Source organism: Trachemys scripta, chromosome 3, assembly GCF_013100865.1.
Source record: "Trachemys scripta elegans isolate TJP31775 chromosome 3, CAS_Tse_1.0, whole genome shotgun sequence".
NCBI lineage: Eukaryota > Metazoa > Chordata > Testudines > Emydidae > Trachemys > Trachemys scripta.
In genome coordinates, this window is record NC_048300.1 from 78,831,393 (window position 1) to 78,847,239 (window position 15,847).

General features: G+C 40.8%; 1 protein-coding gene across 1 annotated transcript in view; it reads right to left on the bottom strand.

Moving 5' to 3' along the window:
• Positions 1-143: 143 nt before the first annotated feature.
• FAM120B (family with sequence similarity 120B) overlaps positions 144-15,847 on the bottom strand; it is a 90,254-nt gene continuing 74,550 nt past the window's right edge. Inside the window, exons 10-11 of the mRNA XM_034765165.1 lie at positions 10,148-10,211; positions 144-2,361 (exon numbers count right to left, since the gene is read on the bottom strand). Of these exons, the coding sequence (XP_034621056.1) occupies positions 2,349-2,361; positions 10,148-10,211 (77 nt within the window). The 3' untranslated portion in view covers positions 144-2,348. The remainder of the gene's footprint in view (positions 2,362-10,147; positions 10,212-15,847) is intronic.

Here is a 15,847-nt window from a genome sequence, read left to right on the forward strand (position 1 = left end):
AAAAAGAAGAACAGGAGTACTTGTGGCACCTTAGAGACTAACAAATTTATTAGAGCATAAGCTTTCGTGGACTACAGCCCACATCCGAAGAAGTGGGCTGTAGTCCACGAAAGCTTATGCTCTAATAAATTTGTTAGTCTCTAAGGTGCCACAAGTACTCCTGTTCTTCTTTTTGCGGATACAGACTAACACGGCTGCTACTCTGAAACCTGTCACATTGCATATAATGAGGTTCCTGAAACTAGTGATCTTTGAATATGCCCACATTTCTACATTCTCCCAAAAGGTTTGAATAAATAGCAGGTAGTACATTTAAAAATAAAGTGAATAGCTGGTAGGAAAATATGGCAGGACTGCCCCACCCATAATCATATCATCCTCAGGAAGCAAATTGGACAAAAATAGTGTCATATTTAAACAAAGTGAAATCAGCATCAGTTTTTTTTTAATAGAATTAAAAATGCTGGGCTATTGTCAATTATTTATTTAGCTGCGTTGTATTTATGTCACAGTACATTTATTGTATTTCAGACAATAAAATACATATGAGAAAATCATAGTACCACATTATGTACAAATGACAGCATGTTTATGTTTAGAGAATTCAGAGATTAGATGGGAAAAACTCGATGGATAGTTGGCTCAAAAGTAGACATCTGCACAAGACCTAAGGCATGACAGCAACAGAGCTAACTAGTACTAGAATTAACTAAAAACTAGCAACTACTAATCTGTAATCATTGTACCATAAGGATAACAAACTTCTACAGTAGCTATGGAATTAATTTGTTAATAATCCTTAACATTAGAAATAAACCTATTCTTTGAGATACAAGAAGAATGTATGTTTTTCTTCATGTCAAATATTTGTACACACAGATTTAATCTACAATATACGCCCACACATTCTATATGCACTACCCTTTATGTAATAGGGAAATCCATATGACAAATTGTAGGCCTGTGAGAAATTAATTTATGGTACATGATTGGTTGCCACACCTGTGCACTGTCCACTAATCTATATCTGGTTGGACCATTTTGAGCATTCTACACACATGTGGTAAAATCATTTCAACTGTTGTGCTTCAAATAGCTGACAAAAAATGAATTTATATGAGAAATATTTGTTTTGTCCCCTCCCCCCCGTTTGGAATGTCCTCCAAAACTACAGAGGCCCCAGGCCCAGGATGAGCAATATTTTCTTCTCGGTCAATGACTGGTTTAAGGTTTGATATATAGTACTGCGAAGGGCTAGAAATGGGACCATTACACAACTGAAAAGGGAAATACTAGGTTTCCCAATAGAGACACAGCACTCATTTTTGCTCTGGAAGATCTAAGAATGAGACTTTAAAGCTGTGAACAGTTTTGTGTCTAGAAAAGACATGAGTGAACTTAAAGGTATTTTTAAAGATTTCTGAAATGTATTAGCTATAATTTTCCTCTTCCTTTGAGCCACCTGACTTTACAGGCAGATAGATACTTTAAAAAACACATTTTTTGTATTTAAAGCTATCTTAAATACTTCTAAAATACTTTTTCTGTAAAAGAAGTGGCATACATAGAATGTGTGTATATGTGCCATAAAGGTTTATCTGCACTTGGTTGGGATGACTTTTTAGGGTATGTCTATGCTGCAATTAAAAGCCCACAGCTGGCCCATGCCAGTTGATGTGGGCTTGCGAGGCTCGGGCTAAGGGCTGTTTAATAGCAGTGTAGACGTTCGGGCTTGGGCTTGAGCCTGTAAGGTGGGAGGGCCCCAGAGCTTGGGCTGCAGCCTGTGTCCACATGTCTACAGCACAGTTAAACAACCCTTAGCCCAAGCTCGAGTCAGCTGGCACAGGCCAGCCGCAGGTGTCTAATTGCAGTATAGACATATTCTTAGGCTCACTCACATCTTTACTACTTTAGATTTCCTCTAGCTCCTTCACCACATAAAGGTGGCCTCTGTTTCTGTACACATTTCCTTTACTATTAGACTTCATAACTGTCTACCTTAGGCTTTTGTAAAGGGCCCATCACTGTGGTACTGGGAATTAAATAATTCAAAATTTGCCTCAGAACACAAACACATACTCTTATAAACATTAAATTAGTAATGAAAAAAGAAATATCAGAGGTACAAAATTAAATGGGATTGGAAATTCTGAGTGAAGTCAGGGTAATGTGTTTGTAATTAAATCCTTCCCACCACCAATTTTAAAATGTGTATTCAATTTGACATCATTTTTTGATGGTACAATAGCAATACTGAAATGATTTTTATTATATTCAATGTATAGTATTTTATAAAAACATATCTTGTCTTCTTATCACTTTTCATTCAGGTCCAGTCAAGGACAAAGTCATCTGGGCCATCTAAAATATAAACAGCCTGTGATGGACTAAGCAAGACACAAGTATCAACATGTAAACAATTTCAAATAATAAAAATCCCTGTGAAAAGACATAGCAAACAAACTGCTCCTGTGGCCATACAAAATGAATACAAGTGTGTTTAAAATTCCAAAGAGTATTTAGGGTAAATTTTTCAAAAATGCTTAGGAGTTTAAGGCCTGGTCTATAGAAGAAAATTAGGTTGGTTTAACTAAGTCGGTCAGGGGTATGAAAAATCCACCCCACTGAGTGGCGTTGTTAAGCCGACCTAAATCCCCGTGTAGACGGTGCTAGGTTGACTTCTTTCACCGACCTACCTATCACCTCTCTGTCAATGGGAGAATCCCTCTCGTAGGCAAAGGTAGTATCTACACTGTAGCGCTACAGTGGCACAGCTGTACCATTGTAGCGTTTTAAATGTAGACAAGCTCTTAGTCTCTTTTTCAAAAGGGTTTTGGACCCAGAATTTCAAAGGTACTTAGGTGCTTAAAGAAGCAGATAGGATTTAGAAATCCCACTAGTGCAGTGGTTCTCAACTGTGTTACCTGGGCCGCAGGTTGAAAACCACAGCACGTTCCCCTCTAACCCTCTCCTCCCCCCCCACAGATCCTATACCCAACACCGCCCACCCAGAGACCCCTCCACAGAGTTGGGCCCGGAGCAGAGCTCTGGGTGGGGGACTGGGCGGCCTTTAGCACACAGCTGGGCCGTTTCCTTAAAATACAACCTACAGTATTTACAGACTAGAGTGGATTAATGTAAGATTCCTTGTGGCAGTTTTTACTGACATCTATAGTATAATCATTAGTCTGACTATGAGTTTAATATTTTTACTCATCCTTCAGTGATGACCTTATATAGAGAGGTTTTCATAAAAGAAGATGACTAGGCCACATGTAATCAGAAAAGCATCTAATGGCTGATTAGCAATTACCTTGATTCTCTCAAACTGTTCTAAATAAACTGTAGTATATTTGGAGAAAGGAAAGGAGAAGCATAAGTCTCTTTAATACCAACAAGCTTTATATGACTAATGTAAAAGTCATGTTAGGTGATCAGTTTTATGGAATTATTGCCTGGATTTTAGTGACAGTCTACGGGACTTAAAATATAAATATTATTATTAATAACAACAACAACAAAGGATTCAGGATGTTCTATAACTTCCCAAAGATTTTTCAAACATCCATAGGAAAATGTTGCTCTCATTGTTATCGTACTTGCTGGATATTATCATTTCTTTTGCTTTAAAACAGACCAATTGAAAGTCTCTGGGTCAAGATAAAAGGGGGAAAAAACAGGGGTGATGTCCCGGTAGGGCGGGGGTCTACCATAGACCATCAAATCAGGAGGAGGTGGCCGAGACATTTCTAGAACTAGTAACAGAAATATCCAAAACACAAGACCTGGTTGTAATGGAGGATTTTGACTAACCAGAGTTCTGTTGGAAAACATACAGCAATACACAAATTTCTTGGCATGTGCTGAGGACGTAATATTTTAGAAGAAGGAGGAAGTAACTGGGGGGCAGCCATTTTAGAATTGATTCTGACTAACAGAGGAATTGGTTGAGAATCTGATGGTTGAAGGCCATTTGGCTGAAAGTGGTCATAAAACAATAGATGTTATTATTCTAAAGAAATGAAGGAATGAGAGCAGTAGAATAAATACAATGAACTTAAAAAAAACAGTCTTTAACAAATTCAGAGAACTGGTAGGTAAGGTCCCATGGGAAGAAAATCTAAGGGGAAAAGGAGTTCAGGCAGCTTCTCAAGAGACATTATTAAAGGCACAACAGCAAACTACCCCAAAGCAAAGGAAAGATGGGAAGAAGAGGTCAATATAGCTCTATCAGGAGCTCTTTAATGACCTGAAAATGAAAAAGGAATCCTATAAAAATTGAAGACATGGACAAATTGCTAAAGATGATGACAAAAGAACAGAAAGACTAAGGTACAAAATGAGTTACACCTGGCAAGGGACATAAAAGGCAATATGAAGAGGTTCTATAAATACATAAGGAGCAAAAAAGACAAAGGAAAGTGAAGAACCACTATTTAGTGGAAGGAGAGCTAATAACAGACAAATCCAAGGAGGTTGAGGTGTTTAATGGCTATTTTGCTTCAGTGTTTACTAAAAAGATTAATTGTGACCAGACACCTAACACAATTAATAACAACAAAGGGGAAGGAACACAAGCCAGAACAGGGAAAGAACACGTTAGAGAATATTTTAATAAGTTAGTTGTATTCAAGTCATCAAGGTCTGACCAAATTAACACGAGGAAATTTAAGGAACTAGCTGAAGCAATCTCAGAACCAATTATCTTCAAGATCTCATGGAGGAAGGATGAGGTCCCAGAGGACTGGAGAAGGGCAAACATAGTAGCTATCTTTAAAAAGGGGAACAAAGAGATGCTAGGGAATAATAGACTAGTCAGGCCATGTCTACATTATGGGGACTATAGTGGCATAGCTAGGCCAGCATAATCCTGTAGGTAGAGAGAGCATACAGCAATAGAAGGGGGTTCTCTGCCATGGTAGGTAAAGCCACCTCCCCAAGCGATAGTAGCAAGGTCAACGGAACCATTCTTCCATTGACCTTGCTGCATTTACACTGCGGGTTAGGTCAGCACAGCTTCAGTGCTCAGGGGTATGGATTTTTCACACCTCCTGATGCCGTAGGTATCTCAATCCAAATATTAAGTGCAGACAAGGCGTAAGACTAACTTCCATACCTGGGACGATACCGGGACAAATTATCAATCAATCAATTTGTAAGCACCTAGAGAATAATAGGGTGAAAAGCAACAGCCAACATGGATTTGTCAAGAGGAAATCATGCCAAATCACCTTAATTTCCTTCTTTGCCAGAGTTACTGGCCTAGTGGACGCAGGGGAGCAGTAGACGTGATTTATCTTGAATTTAGTAAGGCTTCTAACACAGTGCCACATGATGTTCTCAACTACGGAAATGTGGTCTAGATGAAATTACTATATAGTGAGCGCACAACTGTTTGGAAAATTCAAAGAGTAACTATCAATGGTTCGCTGTCAAACTGGGATGATGTATCTAGTGGGATCCACAGGCATCTGTCCTGTGTTTGGTATTATTCAATACTTTCATTAAAAATAACATGGATAATGGAGTGGAGATTATGCTTCTAAAATCTGTGGATGACACCAAGCAAGGAGGGGTTGCTAGCACTTTGAAGGACAGGATTAGAATTGAAATCAACCTTGATAAATTGGAGAATTGGTCTGAAATCAACAAGACGACATTCAATGAAGACAAGTGCAAAGTACTACACTCCGGAAGGAAAAAATCAAACGAACAAATACAAAACAGGGAATAACTGACTAGGTGGTAGTACTGCTGAACAGGATCTGGGGGGCATAGTGGAGCACAAACTGAACAGGAGACAGCAATGTGATGCGGTTGTGGAAAAGGTTAGTATCATTCTGGAATGCATTAACAGGAGTGTCGCATGTAAGACAAAGGAGGTAATTCTCCTCCCCTCGGTACTGGGGAGGCCTCAGCTGGAGTTCGTTGTCCAGTTTCAGGTGCTGCACTTTAGGAAATATGTCTAGAGGAGAGCAACAAAATGATAAAAGATTTAGAAAACCTGAGCTATGAGGCATAAAAAAACTGGGTATGTTTAATCTTGAGAAAAGACGACAGAGCAGGGACCTGATAACAGTCTTCAAATATGTTAAGGGCTGTTATAAAGAGGATGGTGATCAATTGTTCTCCACCTTCACTGAAGGTAAAGCAAGAAGTAATGGGCTTAATCTGCAGCAAGGGAGATTTAGGTTAGCTATTACGAAAACCTTTCTAATGATAAGGATAGTTAAATACTGGAATAGTTTACCGAGGCAGGCTGTGAAATCCCCATCATTGGAGGTTTTTAAGAACAGGTTAGACAAACACCTGTCAGGGATGGTCTAGGTATACTTGATCCTGCCTCAGCTTCAGGAGGATTGACTAGATGACCTCTTGAGGTTCCTTCCAGACCTACATTTCCATGATTCTATGGCTATACCATTACTGTTTAAAGGAGAAACTGTATTTCCTCAGGGATTAGATGAATAAAGGTATGATGATATTAAGAGTATCAACAGGATCTTTAGCTTTATTTAGCTTAGCAAAAAAATGAAGAGGTAACTTGATCACAGTTTATAAGTAAATACATGGAGAGATTACATAGATAGTAGGGGGCTTTTTATTCTAGCAGAAAAAGGTTTAACAAGTTCTAGCTGAAACTAGACAAATTCAGACTGGGAAAAAAGCACACATTTTTAACAATGAGGATAATTAATCAGTAGAGCAATTTACCTAGGAACATGGTGAATTCTTCATCTCTTGAAGTCTTTAAATCAAGACTGGACATCATTTTTAAAAATAAAATAAAATGTCCTATCTCAGCCAGAAATTATGCTTTTAATGCAGAATGAAATGTTATGGTCTATGTTATGAACGGGTTAGACTAAATGATCATAATGGTCACTTCTGGCCTTAAAAATCTATGTATCATTAATCCAGTTAACTATCTGTCATCCAATCCTTACCCAGTCAAAACTTCTCTTGGCTTCAGCGCCAGAGTAAATACTATAGAATCTAGTCCCTGCTTTGGGAGCTTAGGTTAACTAAACATTTATTTTTATCATCATCTGCAAAACAGATCCTGGATATAAAAACTATCTGCAAAACTATACTTAAAACAAGAAACACATATCAGATGCAGTGGCTTTGCTAGTAAAAGCAGTGTTGATGATGATAGTAAGAAAATACTGGCATCAAAGGAGATAAGAACAAGATAGGTAAAAAGCTAACAGAAATTAAAGAGAAAATAATCTGGGTCCAGAGCTTTCCATACAAATGATTAACATTAAGACCCTGGTCTTGCAATTGACTCCGTGCAGGTGCAAGGGTCTGCCAATGGGGTATCCCCCTGACTTCATTGGAAGTCTGACCCTGAAAAGTCTACTTCTGGATTGGGGCCTAAAATAATACATGGAAGCTGTGGCAGTAGCTAAATATACATATGACAAAAATACAAAACTGTCAGAACTGTAAGCAAGATATTTTCATGCTGCTTCATAGAATTTGGGAAGATACCAGTGATAAACAATTTGGAAAAAATATTGTTCTTATTTCAATACTAGATAGGGATTGAAAACAGGACAGAACCTTGAGCTATGCATTCTCGGTCTCCGAATCAATGGCTGTTTATCAAGAGTCAGGTCAAGGACTGCTGTGTTTAATATGGTCAGTGACTAAATTATTAATTCTTATAAGACCTAAAACATAGGAAGGGAACTCCTTTGCTTGATGGATGGAAAACTTCTCAACAAAATTTATGATATGGATCATCAAGGAATATCCAAGTAACTGCAACAGCCTCTTCATTAACGCAAAGGGAGATTACTATACATCTTAATGTACTGAAAATGTTCCAATACAAAAATAAAGACAGAGTGGTTCCAAAATATATAAATGGAAAAGAATGATTATCAGTTAGTTTAATAAACATCCTCTTGAGCCAATGTAATCCAAAGATTATGAGAAAGCTAAGGAAAATATCAAGCAGTTGAAGATGACATGGATGAAGACAATTTTCAGATAAGTTATTGGGCTACAGACCATCAATGAGATAACCAGTTTTTAACTCTTCACCCATTTTCTATATGACCACAGTGTTGTTGACACTTAAGGGATTTTTGCTTCTGGATACAATTTGTATGCTTCATTTTTTAATGAAGAATTTTTATGGTTACTACTTAATGTTTTTCCCTGAAGGCAGCAATTAAGTACCCCCAACTGTTTTACACTGACTGGGTAGGCAAGTGGAAAATTTAAGAAAATATGTTTATGTGAATTCCAAAACAAACATTTTCTTCCATAAATTGAAAAAAAAAAAAAAGCTTCAGGATAGTACTTGCAATATCAGTTAACCAGTATACAACCTTATGGTGTTGGTAACACTGTTATGTGCTCCGTCATTATATATTTATTTAGTAATTACTGGTATTGCTCTATCCAAAATTAATTCATTTGGTTGTTAAAAGAAATATTTACGTAACACTGATGTCCTTGGGTGGGTCTCTGGATCTTCATGCATCAGCCTCTACTGCCTGGTCTAAAAAAACCTCAGCTGTCTTAGCCAGAGCCAGTCCTATGTGTTTTGTCACCTAGGATGGAAAATGCTTTTGGTCCTCCCTCCCTGCCCCAAAGACACAAGCAAAAATCAAAATAAAAACAACAAACAAACTTGTCAAGCAAAAAACAAAAAATGGGGATTTGGTGCTGTCTAATGTGATGATTTGGCGTCCTGCATGTAGTTGCGCAGGGCCACCACCCAAGGGGGACAGAGTGCCACACTGAGCATGCATGGCTTACATTTCCATCACTGAAACTGTGCTGTAAAATAAAATAAAATGTATCTGCATTTGCAGAGACAAAGTTCCGTCCTTCTCAGGTATGCAGATACTGCACCTTGCTGCAATGTGGGATTCCCCAAGGCAGTAGAGGCCACGCTGGTGGTCATTACTCACCGAGAAGGATCACAGGCAGGAAGCGCAGGGTTTGAAGTCTGGATTCCTGGGCATGGTCCAGTACCCGAATAGGGAAACCTCCCTACCCCCTTGTACCCTAAAGAGACTACATCTAAACACTAAGAGATATATAAAACGCTAAACTATAAAAACCTGTTAAAACTATTTACAAAGCTAAATCTACTTCTTTTTATTATGGAGGACGAAGCTAAAGCTACAGACACTGGAGGTTCTGACCGGGACCATGTGGTTGTGAGAAGGAAATGGAAGGATGGTTGGTCCACCCTACCCTCTATCCCCTCGGACGGAGGCAAGAGGTGAACCAGGGTGCAAGCCCAGACCAACAGACACTACTTTCAAATTCTCTGGCTCTGGGCACATGGTGCATGTGTGTAACCCTACAGAGGAATACAATAGAGGTACCATCACTTGAAGAACTCTAATTCTGAAGTTAATAAGGGCCTGGATGAGAATTTTAGTTGTCTAGACAGAAAGAAAAGGATGATCTCAGAAATACTTAGGAAGCAGACATGATAAGATTTGGAAATAGCCTGCATATGCAGAGTTGTTGTCCTCCTAAGCGGCAAGGAAGTGCTGTTGGCACTTATAAGTCAGCAATGCATTCCAGCAGGGAAGTAAGTACCAGTATTTCACTGGTAAGTGAAGTTTAAAAAAAGTGATGTCATGTTCCAACTTTTTCAGCGGGCTACAGTAAGAAGAGTATGGCATAACCAACAGTAGCCTCCTAATTCAAGAACTGACACAGCATATGTACTGTACACTGTCCTTAATGAGGCCACACTATGTTCTCGTCTGCAATGTAAAACTATATTGGGAAGATCTACTTACATTATATGAGTGCTCTAGCACTGTTAAAACTTGATTTGGACTTGCCTGTGTAAATGGGATTCTGTGTTTTTTAACCATAATTGGATAGTGCCAAGCAGTAACCAGGTCCCCCAACACTGATTTTACAGTAGTTAGTGAAACCATTCTGCAAATAAAGTTAGCTCAATCTTAGTGTGGAAAGGACATAATAGGCTGAGCACCCACAGCTTGGGTGAAATCATTGGAAGCTGCAGTTGCTCAGCCACTCTGTAAAGCCCCTTGAATCCTGGCTTTTGTAGGTAAAGATGCTATCTGTGGGAGGAATATTATCCTCTCATTCAAACTCATTGTAGACCTTCTGCAATCATTGTAGTTCTATTATTTACCGGGGAGCAAGCTGGAACCTTCTCCTCTGGCCTCGATGTCTCCTCTGGTCTCGATGTCCTCTACCTGGAGTGTGGAAGGGGAAATAAAATATTTTCCTCTTAACATTCAAGCAGGAAAATAACTTACTGATGATAGTATTTAAGAAATAACCCATTAAGGTGCATTTTGAAAAAAGAACATTTTCCCCTCTGTTGCTGCCACAACACCTCACTATTTCTTATTCTACATCCACTTCAAAATAATTCAGTTGGTATTCAATGAAGGCCAACATTTTTTAAATTTAGGTGGCTAAAGTTAATGGTGGACTTGCTCTTCTTAAAGACACTATGCCAGCTATCTGCATAAATCTTCACTTTTAATACTAATGCAACCAATTACTTGGAACTGTAGATGGACATACAGTACGGTCCGCAGACTAGGTTGTACCAGTTAAGGAAAGGACAATGTGATACTTAGGACTTATCTACAGTTTTTGTATTCCTTTAATCTACATCTCAATTTTATCCTAAATGTGAGTAATACTGACATAATAAGCACCTTTATATCCGTACAACTGCACCCACTGTAGGGGACTGTACTACTTAAACTATATAGGCTTCTGTAGGCAGAACAGTATAAAAACTGTGTGAAGACCAGCCCTTACTTCAGTAATGAAGTACAATCAGATCTCGTTGTCCTACAGTTCAAACTGTGTTAGCCGGAAGAATGTTTAAACAATTCTTGTGAGCAAGACATTACCATGGTGGTGGCCTTGGCTAATGTTGACAAGATTTAACTACGTCATAAAACATTTTACAAAATCATGCTATAAACTAAGGACCTGCAGTACAGCTGTTGCATGTTCTGGAATGTGATTTGTTGAGATTGCACAGGTGAGTGTCTTAACTACCAGGCTATAGACTCATTCTCACTCTCTTTCCCTGGCCCAATAACGATCCACTGCCGTTCATAGTGGCAATTCAGCCATTCACCTAGGATGTGGCAGACCCAAGTTCAAGTCCCTGCTCCAAAGACTACTTAATTATTTATAAAAAGTGAAACAACTTCAAGAGAATGAGAAAGGTCCATGCCAGAATATCCCATAACCTAGTGGCTAGCACACTCTCCTACAATGAGGAAAGACCCAAGTTCAAATTCCTTCTCCACAGCAGGCAAAGGGGGGGAACTGTACCTGGGTCTCCCACATCCCAGGTGAGTGCTGGTTAATAACCACTGGGCTAAAGCTTACGAGGGAAGTGGGCACTTCCTCATTTTGTGATCCTTGGCTTGCTTTTGTCAAAACGTCTGACAGTCACAGCAAAATTTTTCAACATTAACAAAAAGTTTTGATGTTTTTGGTTAGGTCAAAACTATTTGATGAACTTGACACAAATTTGCAAAGAATTCCTTTGGTTGGCCTGAAACTGCATTTTTCAGTGAATAAACTATTGAGGTGAAAAATGTTGTCTAGCTCTACTCTCAATTCCCTTTCCCACATCTTTGGCTCACTGAGGCAATGGCCTTTTCTATTTCTTTAGACAAGCTTCCCAATACCAGTGCAAGAGTCACTATACATAATAAAATTGTACAGTCAGGGCGAGACACAAATAAGACAGAAAACTGTAGTGAATGCATAAAAGGTCAGACTGTGTATAACCCTTGTATGAATAAAAGGAAGCTACTGAAGACTGTATATGCTGTTACGAAAGAGTTGAGTAATGGACAGATAAGTTTGATTTAGATTTTGTTAATTGTGTTTTGCACAGGGATAGAATTAAGGTTGTTTGAATAGTGGTTTGCATGCTGATCAATGAGAATTTTTCTGTTTATTAGTAAGAGTACTGAGGTTAGTGACAGAATTGTTCATGTATCCTTCGCTTGTGATTTCTATAGTTCTCAGTGTTTTGTTTATTTTTAGTGATGTGTGGAAAGGTACAGCGTGTCCTGTTTTGAATCACATTTGCAATCTTAACAATTAATGAAGTTTTGTTTGGAAATATGCCATGTGGCTCTGTCTACATGAAACTAGAAACTCTGGTACCTAAAATGGTTTTATACATAGTTTAAAACTGGTTTAGGCTAACTTAGTTGAATGGGGTCAAACTATCTTTAAAGCAAATTTAGCAACAGCTTCAGTTTTAAACTGTGTGTTTTTAAACAGTAAACTCAACAACAACAAAACAATACAGGTAGCACAATTCCCAACCCAGAGTAGATGGAGACCATATCTAGGGTGCCCAAGATTTGTTCAACTAAATACTGCTTTGTGTACACCTTGGGAGCCTGCAGCTCACACCAAATATGTGAAAAACAGAGTAGCCTGTGGCTGACTTTAGTATGGAGGTGTGATCCACTGAGACTATTACTACCATCATGCAACATTCTCTCTTAAACTGAATGATTGCCCTGAGATCAGGATGGTGCATTGCTTGCTGGGACCCATAGTCTCCGTTAGCTACATCTCTAAATTAAAGAGGAGGGCAGTTAGCTACCTTCAGTTCAAAACTCTATGGGTATGTCTACACAGCAATTAGACACCAGCTGCTGGCCCATGCCCGCTGACTCGGGCTTGTGACATAGGCGCCGACTCCGTGGGTGCTCTGGGGCTGGAGCACCCACGGGGAAAAATTAGTGGGTGCTCTGCACCCACCGGCAGCCAAGCTCCCCTCCCCGCCTCCGCCTCCTCCCCTGAGTGCGCCGCGTCCCCACCTACCTCCCAGTGCTTACCGCCGCAAAACAGCTGTTTCGTGTCGTAACAATCTCTGGAAGGGAGGGGGAGGAATGGGAACGTGGCGCGCTCATGGGAGGAGGCGGGGAAGAGGCGGTGCTGGGGTGGGGATTTGGAGGAGGGGTTGGAATAGGGGCAAGGAGGTGGCAGAGTTGGGGCGGGGACTTTGGGGAAGGGGTTGGAATGGGGGTGGGGCAGGGGTGGAGTCGGGGTGACACTGGGGACAGAGGGGGTCAAGCACCCACCAACGCCAGCAGAACTCGGTCCCTCTGACTCAGGGGCTCAGGCTGCGGGGCTGTTTCATTGCTGTGTAGCCTTTGGGCTCGGACTGGAGCCCAGGCTCTAGGACCCTCTGAGGTGGGAGGGTTCCAGAGCTCAGGCTCCAGCGCAGGCACAGAAGTCTACACAGCAGTGAAACATCCCTGGAGACTGAGCCCCGGGATCCTGAGTCAGCTGGCACAGGCCAGCTGCGGATGTTTAATTGATGTGTAGACATATCCTGTGAGCTGCAATTTTAGCACCTGAATTATACTTATGTATAACTGTATGGCCAACACAAATCTGCAAATATGGGATCTAAAACTAGACTGGACAATACAATAGACCAGGGGTAGGCAACCTATGGCTTGCGTGCTGAAGGCAGCACGCGAGTTGATTTTCAGTGGCACTCACACTGCCAGGGTCCTGGCCACCAGTCCGGAGGGCTCTACATTTTAATTTAATTTTAAATGAAGCTTCTTAAACATTTTAAAAACCTTATTTACTTTAAATACAACAATAGGTTAGTTATATTTTATAGACTTATAGAAAGAGACCTTCTAAAAAGGTTAAAATGTATGACTGGCACACGAAATCTTAAATTACAGTGAATAAATGAAGACTTGGCACACAACTTCTGGAAGGTTGCCGACCCCTGCAATAGAACATGTACTGCAGGGAAAACCCCTACGTGTAGGAAGAAAGACTGAATGGATTCAATAGGTATTATATAGAGGAAAGATGGTGCTGTGGTTTGGGTGCTAGCCTGTGCCTTTGGGAGACCTGGGTTCAAATCCATGCTCCATTACTGACTCCCTGTGTGACCTTGGACAAGCCATTTAGTCTTTCTGTGCCTTAGTTCATTTTACAGGTGGGATAATACAGGGGTGTTTTGAGATTAAAGACTATGAGGCACTTCTATGCTATGCTTAATAACTTTATTGACTTATTGTAGGCAGAAATGGGTCTTCAGGAGCATTTGAATGAAGAGACAATAATAGTGTATTAGCTAAAAATGGGTGTTCCATGCACAAGGGCTGTATGGAAAAAGCTACTTCCTCCATCTCTAATTTCTAATGTGATTATGTAATTAAAGACTGTACTATAATACATACACACAAGGGAGCTGAATTAAGGTGACCAAACTGTGCATGTGCCATCCCCACAGAGCAACTGAACATGCTTCCTCCAGCCTAGGACTGCAGGGGCAAAGCTCGACTTTCCCTGTAATGGCTGCCCTGGGCCAGGAGTGGGGCACTAGCCTGAGAGCAGGGAGTCTGTCTCTCCTGTTGCCACCCAGACAGCGTGGAGAGGGAACGCAGATGATTATTCAAACACCAAATAGACAAAAGTCAGACAGAGGGATGGACAGGAGTAGATTGAGATAAGGAGTCTGGTGAGCCTGGGATTTGGGGGGCATGAAAGGGTGAGAACTGTGATTGTCTTAGCTAGAAGGCTGGGAGGAAAGGCTAGGAATATCAGGGGAAGGGAGACTGGGATTGATTGGGCAAGGAGACTAGGACTGGGTGTGGGGAGGAGGAAAGACTGGAAGTGAGAGGGAGATTCGGACTCAGACAGTGAGTTTGGAGAGGAAGACTAGAACTGGCTAGGCAAAAAGACAAGGAAAAAAAGGCCGAGGACTGGGACTGGGTAGGTAAGGAGAATGGGACAAGAAGCCTGGATGGGGAGGAACAGGAGCACTCTCCCCTCCCTCCAGAGCCTGGAATGGCACCCAGCATTCTTGAGTCTCACCATTTCTCTGCTGTCAGCAAATATCTGCGAAACCCACTAGCAAAATGTATATCTCATCCCCCTAGTGCTGTTCCACACAGAGGATGACAACCTGCTCTTTAGAAAAGGGAAGGAGGAGGATCCGCGGAACTGCAGACCAGTCAGCCTCACCTCAGTCCCTGGAAAAATCATGGAGCAGGTCCTCAAGGAATCAATTTTGAAGCACTTAGAGGAGAGGAAAGTGATCAGAAACAGTCAGCATGGATTCACCAAGAGCAAATCATGCCTAAGTAACCTAATTGCCTTCTATGATGAGAAAACTGTGGATATGGGGAAAGCAGTGGACGCGATATACCTTGATTTTAGCAAAAGCTTTTGCTACGGTCTCCCACAGTATTCTTGCCAGGAAGTTAAAAAAGTATGGATTGGATGAATGGACTATAAGGTGGATAGAAAGCTGGCTAGATTGTCGGGCTCAATGGGTAGTGATCAACAGCTCGATGTCTAGTTGGCAGCCGGTATCAAGCGAAGTGCCCCAAGGGTTGCCAAGAAAGCTAATGGCATTTTGGGCTGTATAAGTAGGAGCACTGCCAGCAGATTGAGGGACGTGATCATTCCCTTCTACTCAGCATTGGTGAGGCCTCATCTGGAGTACTGTGTCCAGTTTTGGGCCCCTCACTACAAGAAGGATGTGGAAAAATTGAAAAGAATCCAGCGGAGGGCAACAAAAATGATTAGGGGGCTGGAGCACATGACTTATGAGGAGAGGCTGATGGAACTTGGATTATTTAGTCTGCAGAAGAGAAGAATGAGGGGGGATTTGATAGCTGCTTTCAACTACCTGAAAGGGGATTCCAAGGAGGATGGATCTAGACTGTTCTCAGTGGTACAAGATGACAGAGAAAGGAGTAATGGTCTCAAGTTGCACTGGGGGAAGTTTAGGTTGGATATTAGGAAAAACTTTTTCACTAGGAAGGTGGTGAAGCACTGGAATGTGTTACCT